This window comes from Scyliorhinus canicula, chromosome 1 (assembly GCF_902713615.1).
Source record: "Scyliorhinus canicula chromosome 1, sScyCan1.1, whole genome shotgun sequence".
NCBI lineage: Eukaryota > Metazoa > Chordata > Chondrichthyes > Carcharhiniformes > Scyliorhinidae > Scyliorhinus > Scyliorhinus canicula.
In genome coordinates, this window is record NC_052146.1 from 206,563,364 (window position 1) to 206,583,002 (window position 19,639).

Consider the following 19,639-nt stretch of genomic DNA (forward strand, 5'->3'; position numbering starts at 1 on the left):
AGCCTGTCAAGGACAAGACTATCTTGAATCATGCCCCATCTCTGAAGACATACCGTTCAGCCAGTGCACCATGATATTTATTTTCTTTATTCTTTCATGTGATGAGGGTGTCACTGGCGAGGTCAGCATTTGCTGTCCATTCCTAATTGTTCTTGAACGAAGTGGCTTGTTGAGCTGTTTCAGAGGGCAGCTGAGCCATTGCTGTGGATCCAGAGTCACACAACATAAGGATGCCAACTTTCCTTCCCTAAAGGAGAATAGTGAACCAGATGTGTTTTTTTTTTACAACAATCCGTGATAGTCGGCATTACTGAGACTAGCTTTATATGCCAGGTTTATTTAATTAAATTTAAATTCCACCAGCTGCCCACAAAAACAAACGTGACCGTTTCCGACTTTACAACAGTGAACACACTTCAAAAGTACTTCATCGGCTCCGAAGTGCTTTTTATAAAGCTCAATTTACCTGCCTCAATGCTATTATAGACTGTAGGACAAGTTTTCTTTACGGGGCAATTTAGCCTGGCCAAGTACCTACCCTGCACAACTTTTGGGTTGTGGGTGTGAGACTCACGCAGACACAGGGAGAATGTGCAAAGACTGCAGGACAAGTTAGTTAATCAATGAGGGTCTATCTGAACATTTGCACATGAATGCAGAATATCATAGTATCTATTGGACTGATCAAGAAGTGTTTTCAGAAATTGGCATTCTTGGCATTAAAAAAATAGAATTAGGCAGAATAAAATGCGATAATGAATATTGCCCTATTAAATCTTTGCTGCGATTAATCAGATTCAACTGTACTTTTAATTCCAACAATAAGTTGTTTTTATATGGAGCCTTGGTTGTAGCACACATGCAAAGGCATTTTACAGGAGCATCATATAGTAAGATGTGATACTGAGCCACATAATGCAATATTATGGTAGATTGGTCAAGGAACATTTTATAGGATAGAGAGGTTGAGACAGAAAGTGCTGGAAAAACTCAACAGGACTGGCAACATCGGTGTAGGGAGAAACAGAGTCTACATTTCGAGTCCAATATGGCTTCTTTGGAATTGAAGAGAGGTAGGAATATGATGGGGTTTAAGCTGTTGCAATAAAGGCAAGGGGGTGATGGAAAAAGAGATCAGGGCTCGGTAAAGGGCAGGGAAAACCAAATGACAATGACGTAATGGAATTAAAGATGGAGCGAGTGGTAATGATGTTGATAAAGGTGTGTGGGGTGGCAAGGAGGTACTATCATTACCATTCCCTTTTGTTCCATGACACCTTTGTCATTTAATTTCCATCCATCTTCCAACCTATCCCTCTTTTGCTCCATCTACCCCATCCCACTTTTTTGTAACAACATCAAAACCCATCCTGCCTCTCTTCAGTTCAAATGAAGGTTTATAACGGAGTCGAGACATTAACTCGGTTTCTCTCTCCGCAGATGCTGCCAGACCTGCTGAGTTCCTCCTACCGGTTCTGTATTTATTTCAGATCTTCAGCATTTGGAGTATTTTGCTATTATAATTAGAGGGGCTTAACGAGATATTTCCACAGTTTAGGGCTTGGGCAGATGAAGCCATGGCCTCCAGAGATGGAGCGATTAAATTCAGAGATGTGCAAGAGAGCAGAATTAGAGGGGATCTTGGGAGAGTTGTGGGGCGAGTTTCGTCGACAGTACAGAGATGGTGATGAGCAAAGTCATGGAGTGATTTAAAGCAAAGATACAAAATTTAGATTTGAAATGTTTAACCAAAAACTAGGTCAGCATGCACAGATGTATGCATGATGTATGAATGGAACTTGGTGAGAGTTTGATTTCATAGACATTCAAAACATCCATTCCTCATTGCTTACTTCCTTGATGGTACATCCAATTTTCTAGTTAATAGCAAAATTACAAGAACAAAGATAACCACAACAATCTTACAGCACCCAGGTGATATAATTTGATTATTTGACTGCAGTTATATATGTTGTAAAGTGCAAACTTAGATATTTCATTGTGTTTTATGAATGTTGAGACAAAGCAATGGCATTAATTTTTTAATAAATAACCAGCATCATTTATTCCCTCTGTAGAGGTGCACAAGTTTCACTCTATTGCAGCACTATAGCTTACTAAGTTTCCATCAAACTTTGCATGACTGTTAAAACATGCAACCACATTTAACAAACATCACATTTAATTTAATGTTATAAACATTCACCAACGAGTGGACAGCAGCAAAAATATTTTTAAAAAATCATAAAGTAACATGTGGTCAAGCAAATTATGTTAATGTATCAAAATGAACAAGTTATTTAATGTTAATGCAGTGCCTCAAGTCAGAAACAAATTGTTTCAGTAAATAAATTTGGAACAAGTTCGTTAATGTATGCAACTGAAAGCATTTCCTCCTACGAAGTGACAAACCCCCACCCATGTAAAGGTCTTGTTAATATCCCTGAAAATACTCTTAATACTGATTGCTATCACAACAGTTACTTCACCACAAAATACTGTTAGTTTATCAGAAAAAAAACCCAATGTAGATAAGATACAAATCCAATCCAAAATACATTGCACGTCTAGTGTGGAAAAAGTGCTTACCAAAGAAATAAGAGTCATTATTATAGAAATACAAATTCCATACATTTCACTGAGCAGGACCCTGCAGGAGAGTTCTGAATGCGCTGCAATCTATTACAATGTCTGAGCCTTAGAACCTGATATCAATTCCATCCCCTGCACATGTTGAAAGACAGACAAATTGGTGTCCCGAGGAAACTAAGCTCCGGAGGGTACTGCTTGAAGTCACCAGCCAAGTCATGAGAAATACACCTCATGACTGCCTGATTGATTATACTGCGGCACTATGCACCTGAATTGGTACACCAGCAGCTCAGGGAACTGGAGTACAACACATGTTACATATTCCTTTATTTTGCTTTGTATATCTTTGACCAACAGTTTCAAGAAAGATCATAATCTGATTTCACGGTCATATCCTCCAATCTTCTTCTTTCACATTTTCCGGTGCTATCGTTGTTTAATTCTCATTTCAATGATGTGCTCAGAGGTCTTCTCCATTCAGCGATATCTGTACTGTCTCATAAGAGGCACAATACAAGACGGGGGCCCAGCTAGCTTGAGGAAAGAATGCTTTAATAATTCCGGTGCGGATGCCCTTTGTAAAGGATCCCTTACTAACATCAAATCCAGGAAGGCTCGCAGCACAGATGAAGCCTAAAGTACATCAGAAAAAAAACACATGAAATAAAGGTTATAAAAATGGAGAATATTCCAGATTACTTTTTTTTTAATAAACATTTTATTGAGGTATTATGGTTTTGTAACAACAACAGAAGCAGTGTACATATAAATAAAAACTCAGTGCAAAGGCCGTCTTCCTCCCTCACAGGTTCCACCTTTCTAACACACTAATCTAAACTAAACTAAACCCCACACCGCCCCCCCTGCTGACTGTTAATTTTCCCCAAAGAAGTCAATGAACGGTTGCCACCTCCGGATGAACCCTGACATTGACCCTCTCAGGGCAAACTTGATTTTCTCCAGAGAAGCCAGCCATGTCAGTAGGCCAGGTCTCTGACTTCGGGGACTTCGAGTCCCTCCAAGCTAAATCGGCTGTTTAGCACAGGGCTAAATTGCTGGCTTTGAAAGCAGACCAAGGCAGGCCAGCATCACGGTACAATTCCAGTAACAGCCTCCCCGAACAGGCGCCAGAATGTGGTGACAGGGGCTTTTCACAGTAACTTCATTTGAAGCCTACTTGTGACAATAAGCAATTTTCATTTCTCAGTATCCGTCTCCGGGCTACCAGGGAGGCAAAGGCCTGAACGTCTGCCTCTTTCTCCTCCAGGATTCCCGGATCTTCCGACACTCCGAAAATCGCCACCTCTGGACTCGGTGCCACCCTTGTTTTTAACACCTTGGACATGACATCTGCAAACTCCTGCCAGAATCCCCTCAGCTTCAGGCATGCCCAGAATATATGAACATGGTTCGCTGGTCCTCCTGCACACCTTGCGTACCTGTCTTCTACCCCAAAGAACCTGCTCATCTGGGCCACTGTCATGTGTGCCCGGTGAACGACCTTAAACTGTATCAGGCTGAGCCTGGCACATGTTGTTGACTACTCAACGCATCCGCCCAGAGACCATCCTCTATCTCTCCTCCTAACTCCTCTTCCCATTTGTGTTTCAGCTCCTCTTCTGCGTTTCCTCTGACCCCATGAGTTCTTTATAAATGTCCGAAACCCTCCCTTCTCCCACCCAAATTCTGGAAACTACCGTGTCCTGTATCCCCCTTGGTGGTAGGACCAGGCAGGTTGACTGCCTGGAAGTGTGTGAGGAAATCTCACACCTGCAGGTACCTAAACTCATTTCCACCCGTCAATTCAAATTTTGCCGCCAACTCCCTCAGGCTGGGATAGCTCCCCTCTATAAACAGATCTCCATCCTCTCAATCCCTGCTCTTTGCCATCTCTGAAACCCTCCATCCAGCTTCCCCGGGGCAAACCGATGGGTATTGCAGATTGGAGACCAGACCAATTCTCCCTCTGCTTCCTCCATTGCCCCCAGACTCTCAGGGCCGCCACCACGGGACTGGTGGAGTACCGTGCCGGCAGAAACGTCATTACCAATGAACCCCAAATTCCTGCCCTTACATGATGCCGCCTCTACTCGCTCCCACATCGACCCCCCCTCCCCCCAACCACTTCCTAATAATGGCTATATTTGCCACCCAATAATAATGACTAAAGTTTGGCAGCGCCAGTCCGCCCTCCCCCCCAGCTACACTTCAGCATCCCCTTTTATATTCGCGGGGTCTTGCCCGCCCATACAAAGCCAGAGATCACCTTGCTAAACCGTTTAAAGAAGGTCCGTGGAATATGGATGGGAAGGCACTGAAACACAAACAGGAATCCTGGGAGGACTGTCATTTTCACTGTCTGTACCCTCTAAGCCAATGATAGCGGGAGCATGTCCCACCTTCGAAGTCTTACTTCATTTGGTCTACTACACAGGTCAAATTTAACTTATGTAGCTGTTCCCATTCCCATGCCACCTGGATGCCTAGGTACCGAAAGCTTCCCCCTTCCACTCTAAACGGCAGCTCCCCCAGTCGCATCTCCTTACTTCATTTGGTCTACTACACACAGGTCAAATTTAACTCATGTAGCCATTCCCATGCAACCTGGATGCCTAGGTACCGAAAGCTTCCCCTATCACTCTAAACGGCAGCTCCCACAGCCACCTCCCCTGCCCCCTTGCCTGGATCGCGAACATCTCACTTTTCCACATGTTCAATTTATAACTCAAAAACCGGCCAAATTCCCCCAGAATCCTCAATTTCTCCCATCCCTTCTAATTGGTCCGAAACATATAGTAGCAGGTCATCTGCATCTAACGAGACTCTGTGTTCCACCCCTCCCCAAACCAGCCCCTTGAGGCTCTCAGCGCAATTGCCAGCAGCTCTATGGCCAGCGTGAACAGCAGTGGGTAAAGGGGGCATCCCTGCCTCGTCCCCCGGTGCAGCCTAAAATAGCCCGATGTCAACCTGTTTGTCGCCACAGGCGCCTGATACAGCAGCCTAACCCAGTCGATGAAGCCCCGTCCAAACCGTCCCAGCACCTCCCATAGATAGGTCCATTCCACCCGATCAAATGCCTTCTCTGCGTCCATTGCGACCACTATCTCTATGTCCCTACCCTCTGGGGGCATCATGCTCACATTCAGCTGCCTTCTTACATAGAACATAGAACAGTACAGCACAGAACAGGCCCTTCGGCCCTCAATGTTGTGCCGAGCCATGATCACCCTACTCAAACCCACGTATCCACCCTATACCTGTAACCCAACAACCGCCCCCTTAACCTTACTTTTATTAGGACACTAAGGGCAATTTAGCCTGGCCAATCCACCTAACCAGCACATCTTTGGACTGTGGGAGGAAACCGGAGCACCCGGAGGAAACCCACGCACACAGGGGGAGGACGTGCAGACTCCACACAGACAGTGACCCAGCCGGGAATCGAACCTGGGACCCTGGAGCTGTGAAGCATTTATGCTAACCACCATGCTACCCTGCTGCCCCGTTGGCTGCCAACTGCTTGCCCTTAATGAATCCCGTCTGGTCCTCCCCAATCATGTCCGGAACGCAGTCTTTGATCCTAGAGGACAAGATTTTGGCCAACAGTTTGGCGCCACATTTAATAAGGAGATCGGTCTATAGGATCCGCATAGCTCCGGGTCCTTATCCCGCTTCAGGATAAGTGAGATCGTGGCCTGTGACATCGTCGGGGGAAGCCCCCCTCTCTCCCTTGCCTCATTAAATGTCCTCCTCAGCAGAGGCCCCAGCATCCCAGAGACCTTTTTATAAAACTCCACTGGGTACCCGTCTGGTCCCGGGGCTTTGCCCGACTGCATGGCCTTCAGCCATTCTGCTATTTCTTCCATTCCGATTAGGGCCCCCAGCCCTTCTACCAATCCTTCTACCAATCCTTCATCCACCTTCAGGAACCTCAGCTCCCCTAAGAATTGTCTAATCCCCTCCGGCCCAGCTGGGGGTTCCGACTCATACAGCCTCCTATAAAACTCCTTGAATGCCCTATTAACCCCACTGAATCTCTGACCAGGTTCCCATCCCTGTCCCTTACTTTTCCAATCTCCCTGGCTGCCTCCCTCTTTCTGAGCTGCTGCGCAAGCATTCTGCTGGCCTTCTCTCCATATTCATATATCACCCTCCTCAGCTGCTCCACCGCCTTCCCTGTACTTAACAAGCCAAACTCCATCTGTAGATCCGTTGTTCCCTTAAAAGCCCTGCCTCTGGGGTCTCCGCATATCTCCTGCCGACCTGAAGTATTTCCCTTGTCAGTCGGTCCATTTATGCTCTGTCTACCTTCGTCCTGTGGGCTTGTATCAAGATCAGCTCCCCTCTGACCATCACCTTCAGTGCCTCCCAGACCATTGCAGCTGAGGCTTCCCCCATATCATTAACTTCCAGATAGTCCTGGATACATTTCCTCACTCGCCCGCACATCTCTTCATCCGCTAACAGTCCGACATCCATTCTCCAATGTAGATATTGGCTCCCCTCTTCGCTCACCTGTAGGTCCACTCAGTGCGGGGAATGATCCGAGACCGTGATCGCTGAATACTCACTACCCCCATCAGTAAATCCCTGTTCAAGATGAAGAAGTCGCTCCTGAAGTACACTTTATGCATGTGTGAGTAAAAGGAGAACTCCTTTACTCTCAGCTGCCCAAACCTCCATGGGTCCATTCCCCCCATCTGCCCCATAAACCCATTTAGCTCCTTTGCCATTGCTGGCACCCTGCCTGTCCTTGAGCTTGACTGGTCTAGCCATGGGTCAATGAAGTCCCCCCCAATGACCAACTTATGCAAATCCAGATCCAGGTTCTTCCCCAACATCCTCCTTATGAACTCCACATCATCCCAATTTGGCGCGTACACATTCACGAGTATCACCGGCAGCCCTTCCAGCTTCCTACTAACCATGATGTAATGGCTTCCCACATCCACGACTATTCTTCCCGCCTCAAATGACACTCGCTTTTTAATCAGGATCGCGACCCCTCTAGTCTTAGTGTCCAACCCCGAGTGAAATACCTGTCCGACCCATCCCTTCCTTAATCTAATCTGATTGGTTACCCCAAGATGCGTCTCCTGTAACATTGCCACGTCCGCCTTCAATACCCTCAAATGCGCAAACACGCGTAAACCGGCCCATTTATCTCTCTAACGTTCCATGTGATCAGCCTGGTTGGGGGACTTCTTGCTCCCCCCTCCGCCGATCGGCCATCACCTTTCTTGGGCCAGTCTCCAGCCCGTGCCCCGCGCATCCGCAGGCCCGCCCCCAGGCAGCATCCGTCCTCGACCTCCCTTTTGTCCTCCAGGAAAAGTCCCCCCTCCCATTAACAGCATTATACAAACTGCCCCCTTCAACAAGCATAACATCTGCTCACCCTCCACTGCGCTTCTGTGAGCCAGCCCGCCCAGCTAGCTTGGTTGCCTCCGCCCATGGCGCCAGACATTTTCCTACTTATTGTTCTCCACCCCCGCTCGACCACACATATACAAATGAAAACAATCCCAGCCCAGTTGACCGAAAGAAACACAAAGAAAAGCAAAAAACCCACATCGAAAATTTACACCTCCATCCCACAACAGTACAAATGCAAACTTTAACTTACACAAATATGCGGCAGGCCCAGGATCAATACAGAAGGCATTACAGATATAGTCCATAAACAAAATTTTTTTTTTTACGTGAAACCTGCAGCAAAGTTCAAACACCTCAGTCCACTGCCAGCCCTTTCCTTCTGGCAAAGTCTATTGCTTCCTTGGATGACTCAAAGTAGAAATATTACTCCTCATAAGTGACCCAAAGACAGGCCGGATACAGCAGTTGAAACTTCTTCTGAAAAGGGTCGACTTTACTTGGTTGAACCATGCTCTTCTCCTGGCTACGTCCGCGCTCAGATCTTGGTAGATACGCAGGATGCTATTCTACCACTTACAGCTCCGTGTCTGCCTGGCCCACTGCAAAATACGCTCCTTGTCCAGATACCTGTGGAATCTCACCACCATCTCCCTCGGGTGGTCGCCTACACGCGGCTTCTTTGCTAGCACTCTGTGATCCCTGTCCACCTCCAAGGGTCGGATGAACGTCCTATTCCCCATTAGCTTCTCGAACATGCCCACTAAGCCCCTGCGTCCGCTCCTTCGGACCCCCCGGGAGACCAATGATCCTCAAGTTCTGCTGGTGGGACCTATTCTCTAGATCCTCCACCTTCTCCTGGACCCTTTTCTGCTGGTCTCTCAGCATCCCCACCTCCACTGCTGTTTGGTGTTCCTCATGCTCGGTCAGTGCATTCTCCACTTCTGGATCGCCCGATCTTGAGCATCCAAGCTCTGTTCCAGCCGAGCAATCGATTCCCTAATCGGGTCCAAGCATTCCTGTTTCTGCTTGGCGAAGCCCTCTTGTATAAATTGCATCAACTGCTCCGTCAACCGCTGAGCAGTCGAGCCAGGACTCCGGTCATCCGCCATTCCTTCTCCCGCTGCAGCTTCAACCCAGGACCTCTCTGTTCGCCTATTTCTTCCTTTGCGAGCACACCTGGTATGCCTCTCCATGCACTGATGTGGGATTCCTTCTCACAATTATGTCCACCATCAATTTTCTGAGTAAAATCCGAGAAAAAAAATCGGGGAAAAGGTCTAAAGGTCCGACCCGAACTGGAGCCACCAAATGTGCAATGTACTCCTTCATGGCCGCCACCGGAAGCGTCATTCCAGATTACTTTGTAACTGGAGGTAAGTGGCTTTCCCACCAAGACAAGAAGAGCAGTCACAGTTTCAAAGATGCAAGGGCAGGAGAACACTGTATGCCCCACACTGAAAGTTTGAGCCTCATGTGTCACAGGCTTCTCCCCACCTGACCACTAGCCCCACCCAAATCCTCCCTTGGTGATTTATCGGAGTGCTACTTCCCACAGGGAATGAGTGGGAGATTGACAGGTTTATATATGCAAAGCCTAGGCGATAAATTCCCCTTTGAGTTTTTGTCTGGTCATAATTAGGAGAGTTTTCCTCTTGCCTTGGATCCCACATGGATGGCTGCTGCTTCAAGTTAAAATGGGGACTTCCAACTCCATCACTCTCCCTAACAGCCTTTCTAAATCTCTCTCTCTATATGTTCATGTCCTCTCCCTCTTTCCCATATTGTTGGTCTCTCAATGTGTCCTTGTTGGGTTGGTTTAGCTCACTTGGCTAGACAGCTGGTTTGTGATGCAGAGAGCAAGGCCAGCAGCGTGGGTAAAATTCCCATACTGGTTGAGGTTATTCATGAAGGCCTCGCCCTCTCAATCATGCCCCTCGCCTGAAGTGTGGTGATCCTCAGGTTAAATCACCACCAGCTCTCCACCTCAAAGGGGAAAGCAGCATATTGTCATCTGGGACTATGGTGACTTTACCTTATCTTTGTGCATCTGTTTCTGAAGCTATGTCATTCTCTCATTTCAATTTTGGAACCTTCCTTTTACTTTTAATTTCTGCCTTTGTGCTTCTCTGCTTTTCTTCTGTATTCTGTGTGCATTTGTCAACTCCTCTCTCTGCAATCCCTGTCTGCCTACCATTCACTTCCAGTCTGTGTATTTCTCTGGATTGAATTCTCTTTGCCTGTCTTGTTCTTAGTTGTTTCTGGATCACTATCTTTCCTTCTTGTGTGTGGTTTCCTCTCTCATGGTTTTTCTCTGGATCATGGTCTCTCCGTGCTATTTATCCTGTGTGTGCATATATATACATACACGTGTGTGTCTTTTACCTGAGTGTTGCACGCTTTCTGATTTCTTATCTAGCCCCAGCATTATTTAAGAATTCATCTCTAGAAAGTAGTGCTTCTATCAAAACATACCTTCATAAAATATTTCATAGTTCATATTTTGCTTAGAGGTTCGAGGGCGAGATTCACTGGCCTTCCTGTGGTATGTTTCTCGGTGACAGGAGGGAGCCTGCTGTTGGACGGCAGCAGGATCATCTGATCCCGCCGCTGTCAATGGGATTTCTCATTGAATCCATCCCTCCTCTGCCGGACAACCCACAGCAGGGGTGTGGCGTTGGCAGGACTGGAAGGTCCCGTTGGCGTGAACAGCCGGAAGATCTTGCCCTTTAAGTTACTACCCATAGCCTTTCTTTCTTCAGGCTTTAACCTGCACTGCAGATTTGTAGCACCGATTAAAATCTGAAGCATGTTACATTTTTCTCTGCAGTCCAATTGCAACATGCGGCAAATTATAGATATAAGTGCTCGGTAAATTGAGAGGTAATTTATATCACTTCATCTCACTGTGATGTTTCTGGCAAAGATATGAACTTCAAATTTTCAGCTTTTCAGAGAGGTTGAGATATTTGATGATAAACAAATAATTAAACACAGGAAATTAAATTGGATAGGCAAGTTTAATTATTTGTTTGCAAATCTTGTAGGGCGGGATTTTCGGTGGCAGAGCTGGCCCACGAGCAGCATCTTCTGGTCCCGCCATTGTCAGCGGGATTTCCCGTTGCATGCACCCCTTATCGTCGGGCAACCCGAGGCGATTGTGTGCCATTGGTGCGACCAGAGGATCCCGCTCGCGTGAACAGCCGGTAAATTCCGGCCGTAATTTCTTAATATCTTCACCTGCAGAAGTAACCTGTCTAAGCTAGTGGAGAATGCAAATAGGCAGTTAAAAATATTTTGCAATGCCGACTTCCGGTGGCGACCATGGAGTGAGAGGTCGCATATTTGGCAGCTTCTGCTCATGGTGGTCTTTTTGTGGCCTTTATGTCAGTTTGTCGCAGGAAATTTGCAAGATAAAGGTGTAGAAGTGAGAGCAGAAGAAAGTGACCCCCTAGTTTATGGAGCTGCGGTCCAGAAGTGCCCAGAAAAATGCGAATCAGTTGGTTGAGGTGAGCGAGAAGCAGACAACGCATGCGGAGATGGCGGATGTGCAGGGTCTCGCCCTGTCGGCTCAGTGGTTGATAGACCAGGTGGTGAGCTTCCTGAATTATAAGTTCACCCAATAGCGGAAGGAAAGTGTGGAGGACCTGGCTCGGGAGGTGGGCTCGATCAAGGAGGTGGTCGACTGCGTGGAGACGAGACTGGAGGCCAAGGGACAGACGATCCCAGAGGCTGGAGGAGCTGGCAGGGGAGCAGGAGGAACAGTCCACCTCGACGGCAGCAGAAATTGGGCTGACACGTGACCAGCAGAAGTGACTGCTGGAGAAAGTGGACAACCTGGAGAACCGATTTCAGAAGCTGAACATCTGATCGTGGGTCTGCCGGAGGGAATCGAAGGATCGGATGTGGGTGCGTACGTTGGGAAGATGCTGGAGAAGCTGCTTCGGGAAGGTGCGTTTGACCGGCCTTTGAAGCCCACAGGGTAGTGATGCGCAAACCCCAGGGGTGCGAGCCACCGAGGGCGATAGTGGAGTGATTGCATCGGTTCCTGGACAAGGAACTCATCACGAGGTGGGCCAGGCAGACAAGGCGATGCACTTGGGAAGATGTGGAGATTCGGGTGTACCAAGACCTGGGAGCAGAGCTCACAAAGAGTAGGGTGAGTTTTCATAAGGTCAAGTCGGCCCTGTACAATAAGGGCAAAAAGTTCAGACTACTGTACATGGTCTGCCTATGGGTGACCTAAGGGGTCCGGGAGTTGTACTTTGGCTTGGCGGAGGAGGTAGCAGACTTAATGAAGGAGAATGGATTGGCAGGAGAAGGATGACCTTGAACTTTGATTGAGGAGAACTGAACTATATTATGAAAAACTTTGGGTTATGTTGTTTGGATCTCTTTCGGGTTTTTTCCCCGTTTTTCGGTTCTGTTTGGGGTTAGGTCGGGAACTGTGCTTTGTTAAGGGATGAGGGGTGGGCCTTTGTGTTCAGACATTGGGAGGGATTGTTTGTTTTGACTTCTTGCCTTCATTTTGACTGTTTGCACTAAGAGCGGGGGGGGGGAATTAGTGGGGGGGTAGGATGGTAGGCACCATGGGCGGGGGCTGCTAGGCTAGCTGGGCGGGCTAGTTCACGAAAGCAAAGTGAGGGGGTTAGCTGAAGATCAATGTGGGGACGGGGAGTGGGAGTGAGGTGGGTGGGGGGGGGATTATACTGCTGGCAGGGAGGGGCTTTCAAAGTGGAGGAGGAGGAGGGTTTAGGAAGATGAATGCGGCGATCTCGGGTTTTATATGGGCTGAGAAAGCCCCGATAGTGAAGAAGGTCCTTGTTGAGCGGGGGACGCGGGGAGGGAGGATGGCCCTTCCGAACTTTATTAATTACTACTGGGCGGCTAATATATCGATGGTTAGGAAATGGGTAGTGGGGGAGGGTCCGGTGTGGGAGCGAGTGGAGGCGGCATCTTGTAAGGGCACGAGTCTGAAGGCTTTGTTAACGGCACCTCTGCCATTCTCGGCGGCTCGGTACTCCACACGGCCAGTGGTAGTGGCAGCCCTGAGAGTGTGGAGGCAATGGCGGCAGCACATGAGTTTGGAGGGGGAATTGGTGTAGTCACCGATCTATGATAACCACCGTTTTGCTCTGGGGGGGGGAGAGAGGGTGGACAGTGGATTCAGGAGGTGGCAGCGGTTAGGGATAGAGAAATTTGGAGAGGCCGACATTTTGACCTTTGCCTCCCTGGTGGTCCGGAGACGGATTTTGCTGGGATGGAGGGACTCGGAGCCTCCAAATTCAGGGGTGTGGGTCAGTGACATGGCAGGGTTTCTTAGGCTAGAGAAAATTAAGTTTGCCTTAAGGGGTTCATTACAGGGGTTCGCTCGGAGGTGGCAGCCGTTCATCGACTTCTTCAAGGAAAATTGACCATCAGCAGAAAGGGGGGGGGGGGGGGGGGAAGAGAAGGGGGGGCAGGGAAGTGACGAATAAAGGCAGGGAATCTAATGTCTGGCTAGTTAGGGTTAAGGGCTGGGGGGTGTTGGGTATGTTACTTTGGGATTTTTGCATGTGTTGGATTTCACTGTTGTTTAAAATGTTAAAATTATAAATGCCTCAATAAAATATATTCTAAAAAAATAATACATATTTTGCTATAATATTTTATTTGATTGATTCCACTTTGTTTCTTTGGTTGGTTATTTTTAAATGGAAGTTGTTTGACAGCTGACTATTGATTCCTGGTTTCTGCGTGCTAATTGGCTTAACTGTTTGTGATTTGTCGCTATTTAACTGCAAATTTCTTGAGCCAATCCAGTGCAAGGAATTTGCCTACACACCTAAAAATAAAGTTAACTATTTGCATATTTGCCTAAAGACAAGATTGACCTCTAGTTAGAGCAGAAGATAAGCAAAGGACTAGAATTCAATTACCAACATTAATTACACTTCACAGGTAATCATCCTTGATCTAAAAGGTGTTGTTTCAATTAAATTTCTTCTCAGCGTTTGAGTCATGCTCACATTGAAAAACTCAATGAAGATATTACATCACAAGAACATGATAGAAAGCCCCAAAATGAATGATAAATAATATATCTTTAAGGTCTCAAAATCAAAAAAGGAATACTGTACGCAGTTTTAATTAAAACATGCCATGATGTGCAATTCTGACTTTACAAAATGCTGTACGAATTGATCATGAAGTGGCATTATAGAGTTGATAAGAGATTTATAGATATTGAATAACCTTTCGTGTCTAATTAGCTTGAGGATCTGATTTATATCAGATTTTCAGTTATGTCTATGGGCTTGATTTAAATTCACCCTGCCCAGTAGCAACACTGGCTGTCATTGAAACTACAGACCTCATTCTTGTAGCCGTGATACATACTGGAAGCCTTATCAGTGCTTACAAATTAGAGTCTGATTGAGCACACCCATCAGCAACATAGTTTATTAAAGATTGGGACGCCATTTTTAAAGGCAGCCGCAATGCACTGAAGTTCATATGCCCCCCCCCCCCCCCAACCCCAATCCCCAGGCAACCCTTCCGACACTGCCTGGGTATGAACACCCCCCCCCCCCCCCCCCCCCCCCGAGCAATACTCACCTGAGCTCCTAAAAGGGAGGCCTGCCCACCAAGTGCACACTGTAGTAGATCAGTTGCAATTCACATCAGACTTCCCCCATGCCGAGACAAATGGACTTGCCTATGGGGAGGGGAGAGAATGATTCAGGCGCAGAGGCCTGATGATGATGTAGAAATGTATATCGTAGAATCATAGAATTAACAATGCACAAGGAGGCCATTCGGCCCATCAAGTCTGCACCGGCCCTTGGAAAGAGCACCCTACTTAAGCCTACACCTCCACCCTATCACCCAGTAACCCAACCTTTTTTGGACACCAAGGGCAATTTAGCATGGCCAATCCACCTAACCTGCACATCTTTAGACTGTGGGAGGAAACCGGAGCACGCAGAGGAAACCCATGCAGACACAAGGAGAATGTGCTAACTCCACACAGACAGTGACCTAAGCCGGGAATCGGACCTGGGACCTTGGAGCTGTGAAGCAACTGTGCTAACTACTGTGCTACCGTGCCCTGCATTGTGATGATGTTTTTGATGCCAAATGCCTGGAATCCCATTACGACACTGGTAGGGGATCTGCCCAATTACATCATGCTTTACATCAGTATGAAATGCGATTTGGGTGTCTTGCGAGATTTTATGCTCCTGCCGGCAAACCCACACTGCAAAACTGGTAGCAGAAAGTCACCCACCCCACATGCTGTTGTGATTTGGCTGATTGTTAGCAAAATAAAGGTAGGTTTAAGGGATTTATATTGGTAAACATTAAAAATAAGGTACAGTTTTTAAGTGGGTTTAATTTAATGTTTCTGTGCCTGGAAGGGTAAAGCCTATAGTTAGATTCATGCTGGACAAATGTGTTTGTTTGTATGGGGGTTGGTTTCAATAACAACTGTGATTCTATTATGCTTAGGGAGGCCTACGGTGTGAGAGTAAATGAACCAGCAGTGGTTGCTTAGCAACTAGGTCCTTGTAAGATAGGGAAGCTTTTAAGCCTTAGTTTAGTTAATTTAATTGCAGTTGGTGATATGTAGTGAGAGAGAAGGTGGCTCTCAGCTATGCAAGATGCAGTTGGTGTTAGAAGGCTAAAGAAGGAACATCTCTCTTAGTCTTGCTAGAAGAAACACCATACTGTGGAGTAAAGGTTAGGAAAATAGATGCCGGAAACCAAAAGTCCAGCTAGTTAAGGAAACTGGAGAAATTAAGGGACGTTTCCAAGCATTCCGGAGTTAACAGAACAGAGGAACCAGAGCAGTTTACATTCAGTAAAATCACAGAGAATTGAAAAGGCATTGGGGTTGTGAGAGGATGGAAAGATATCTGCAGTAGTGCTATGGTTTGCGAGAAATTACTAGTTTGGGAGACATTATTTGAAATAATTGTGCAAATTGGTGGCTGGACCTCGGAGTTTGTGTGGAAGCCTTTAAGACAAAAGAAACCTGAAGGGAGAGGTATAAAACCTGAAAGTGAAACCTTGATGGAAGCAGCGGAGGGAAAGCATAATTTAAAAGTGACATTTGAAATTATTTGTCTGGAAGTCGGAGTTCAGTGAGACAAGCTGGCTCATGGTATAAGAATCGTCTGGGGGGATTTTGAGGAGAAATTCACAGACATTTACTTGGGTTCAGAGAGGAGTAAGTCTGACCACAGTCATCTTGTGTGCTTTAAAGGGACTTTGTGGATTATTGAGACCATTGGAGCTTAATATATACTTTGCAATCCATGATCATCTTAAAATTTGTGTGTAATTGTTAATATAAAAGGGGAGTAAAGGATTATTGTACCATAATCCAATTTTTTCATGCTAATACATTTTTTCTCGTTAAAACTAATTAGCAGTCCTGTGATTCCATTCCTCCATGTTTAATTTGAAAAAGTTACAGTCTTTGAGCCAAGGTTAGATTCTGGGATCTTCCCATCCAGTTATAACACCAACTGGGATCATAACAAGATCATGAACACTGCCCAGTGGTCAACCTTCTGAGTAAAATCTCATGGGATTGGCTTCAGATACTGTCTCACTGGGAGCACTATTTAAGAGGCACTCACATTACAGCAAGCCATGCCCTTCTGTAATCACTGGGTTTTCAAGGGATTTTTAAGTTTAGTAATGACTTGTTTTTGCCTTTGATTGCCTTATGAACTCCTCACAGCTCAACATGGGTATCCATTGCTTTGGATGCTGGAACAGCTGGAAGAGGAGGAAAAGCAGGAGGAGCAGCCCCAATAACCAAATGAAGACAGTAGGTCGGAGGGCACTGCTCACAAAAGGCGTTTTGCAGGCGACCATTGTCCAGCGCATATTCTACAACTGGACTCACTGATCCAGGCAGCTGTGCTGTGCCAGTGGCTGTCAAGTCGTCACTGCATTTGCCTAGGCTTCTAACAGACTGCTAACAGCAATACCAATTGCATCTCCTAGCCCACGGCACATAAGCAATACTGTGTTCAATAAGGTTTCTGACAGTGGGGATTCTGGGAAGGGGGAAGGGGTTCGATGTTAATAATGGATAGGGGCGGGTCAGGCTCATGGGGCAGGGCCCGGTGGTATGATGATGATGGATAAGAAGGGAGAGGGGGGGGGGGGGGGGGGGAGTGAACGTCCCCCAGTTAGGATAGTCACGTGGAACGTCAGGGGGTTAGGATGTCCAGTCAAGGAGTCAAGGGTGCTTGTGCATCTTAATCGTTTGAAAGCCGATGTGGCATTGCTGCAGGAGACTCACTCGAGGGTGAAGGACCAGGTGAGACTTAAAAAAGGGCTTGGTTAGTCAGTTTCACTCTGGATTTGACGGAAGGGCTCGAGGGGTAGTGGTGTTGGTCAGCAAAGGAGTACGCTTCCAGATGGAGAATGTGGTTGCAGATCAGGGGGATAGATAAGTGATTGTGACAGGGGTGCTGCAGGGGAGGTTAGTGGCGCTGGTAAGTGTATACAGACCCAATTGGGACGATGTAGGATTTGCGAAGAAGGTGCTTGGGGCCATCCCCGACTTGGACATACACAAACTGATAGTGGGGGGGGCCTGGAACTTGGTGCAGGAGCCAAAGTTGGACAGGTCACAGCCGTGCTCGCTGGTCCCATCGGGGGGGCGGTGAGGGGGGGGTGGGGGTGTGGGGCAGCGAAGGCGCTGGCTGGGCTAATGGTGGAAATGGAAGGGGTGGACCTTGGGGTTTCTGCACCCGAGGGAGCGGGAGTAATCGTTTTTTCTCGGCAGTCCATAAGGTATACTCGCGGATCGACTTTGTCATGGTGGGGAAGGCTTTGTTGGCTGGGGTTAAGGGGTCAGAATACTCGGCAATTGCAGTATCAGATCATGCTCTGCATTGGGTGGATATGGTACCGGAGAAGGGGTAGCACAGAGGGCGGGGTGGAAATTAGATGTGGGACTGTTGGGGGACTAAGGGTTCTGTGACAAAATTGAAAAGGTAATTGAGGAATATGTAGGATTCAACTGTACAGGTGAGGTGTCAAAGCTAGTTGTCTCGGAGGCCCTAAAGGCGGTGGTGAGGGGTGAGGTGATCTTATTTTAGGCCAGGGTGGTCAAAGAGGAGAGGTTGGAGCGGCAGAGGGTAATAGATGAGATGCTGGAGGTAAATAGGAGTTATGCAGAAGATGGGGACCCAGCAAAGTTGGAAAAGAGGAAGGAACTACAGGCGAGCTTTGACCGACTATCTACCAGGAAGGCGGTGCGCCAACTGAGGTGAGCAAGGGGTGCAGTTTACGAGCATGGAGAGAAGGCAGGTTAGCGGGTTAATTGCGGAGGGAGGTGGCGGCAAGGGAAATTATTCAGGTGCAGGACAGGGCAGGGAAGTTGGTGGTGGCTCCGGATCTGATTAACAAGGTTTTTGAGGAATTTTATGAAAGGTTGCACAGGTCAGAGCCACCCGGGGGAGATCGTGTGATGCAGGAATTTCTAGATGGGCTGGAGTACCCGAGGTTAGGGGAGGGGAACAGGGCTACATTAGAAGGAGCAATAGTGGAGCAGGAGATAAAGGATGCGATTGGGAGGATGCAGTCGGGGAAGGTGCCAGGGCCAGATGGCTTTCCGGTGGAATATTATAAAAATTCAAGAATAAGCTGGCATCCCTGATGGTGGGGATGTTTGAGGAGGCGATAGGGAAGGGGGTGTTACCACAAACTTTGTGGCAGGCATCGATTTCCCTGCTGCTTAAGAAAGATAAGGATCCAACGGAGTGTGGGTCGTATAGGCCCATTTCACTTTTACGTGGACGCAAAAGTATTGGCGAAGGTACTGGCGGTTCGGCTGGAGGAGTGCCTCCCGAAGATGATAGGTGAAGGTCAGATGGGATTCGTGAGAGGGAGGCAGCTCTTTTCAAACATTAGAAGGGTATTGAACGTCGTTATGGCACCGGCAGAGGGGAAGGAAACAGGTGGTTGTGGCATTGGATGCCGAGAAAGCATTTGACCGGGTAGAATAGGGGTAATTGATGGCTGTTCTGGAGCGGTTTGGGATTGGATCAAGATTTGTGGACTGGGTAAAGCTACTATATAAGGAGCCGAGGGCGCTTGTCCGCACAAATTACATCAGCTCGAGATACTTTTCTCTCCACCGTGGGACTAGGTAGGGATGTCCTATGTCCCCTCTGCTGTTTGCACTCACGATTGAGCCGTTGGCCATCGTATTAAGAAATTCGGGGGTATGGAAAAGGATAGTGCGGGGGGCGGGGGCGGGTGTGTGAGAATAGAGCATAGGGTGTCCTTATATGCCGAGAACTTGTTGTTATACATGTCGGAACTGAGTGTGTCAATAGCGGGAATATTGGAGCTGCTTCGAGTGTTTGGGTCTTTCTCGGGGTACAAATTAAATCCAGACAAGAGTGAGTATTTTGTGGTGTCTCAGCCGGGGATGGGGGCAGGGGTGGGGAGGGGGGCTGCCATTCCGTAGGGCAGGGACTCACTTCAAATACCTGGGGATGCAGGTTGCCCAGGAGTGAGGGGGGTTCCTTAGGTGCAACATTTCTAGTTTGGTGGGGAGAGTGAAAGCTGATCTGGCAACATGGGATGGTCTTCCTCTGTCACTGGCGGGTCGGGTACAGGCGGTTAAAATGAACGAGTTGCTGCGATTTCTGTTTATTTTCCA

At 47.5% G+C, this 19,639-nt stretch overlaps 1 protein-coding gene across 17 annotated transcripts in view; it reads right to left on the bottom strand.

Moving 5' to 3' along the window:
* Positions 1-2,027: 2,027 nt before the first annotated feature.
* The window catches only part of pak5 (p21 protein (Cdc42/Rac)-activated kinase 5), a 368,873-nt gene continuing 351,261 nt past the window's right edge, over positions 2,028-19,639 (bottom strand). For all 17 annotated transcript variants that reach the window (XM_038806536.1, XM_038806563.1, XM_038806520.1 and 14 more), the window contains one exon: positions 2,028-3,225. In XM_038806536.1, the coding sequence (XP_038662464.1) occupies positions 3,070-3,225 (156 nt within the window). In that variant the 3' untranslated portion in view covers positions 2,028-3,069. The remainder of the gene's footprint in view (positions 3,226-19,639) is intronic.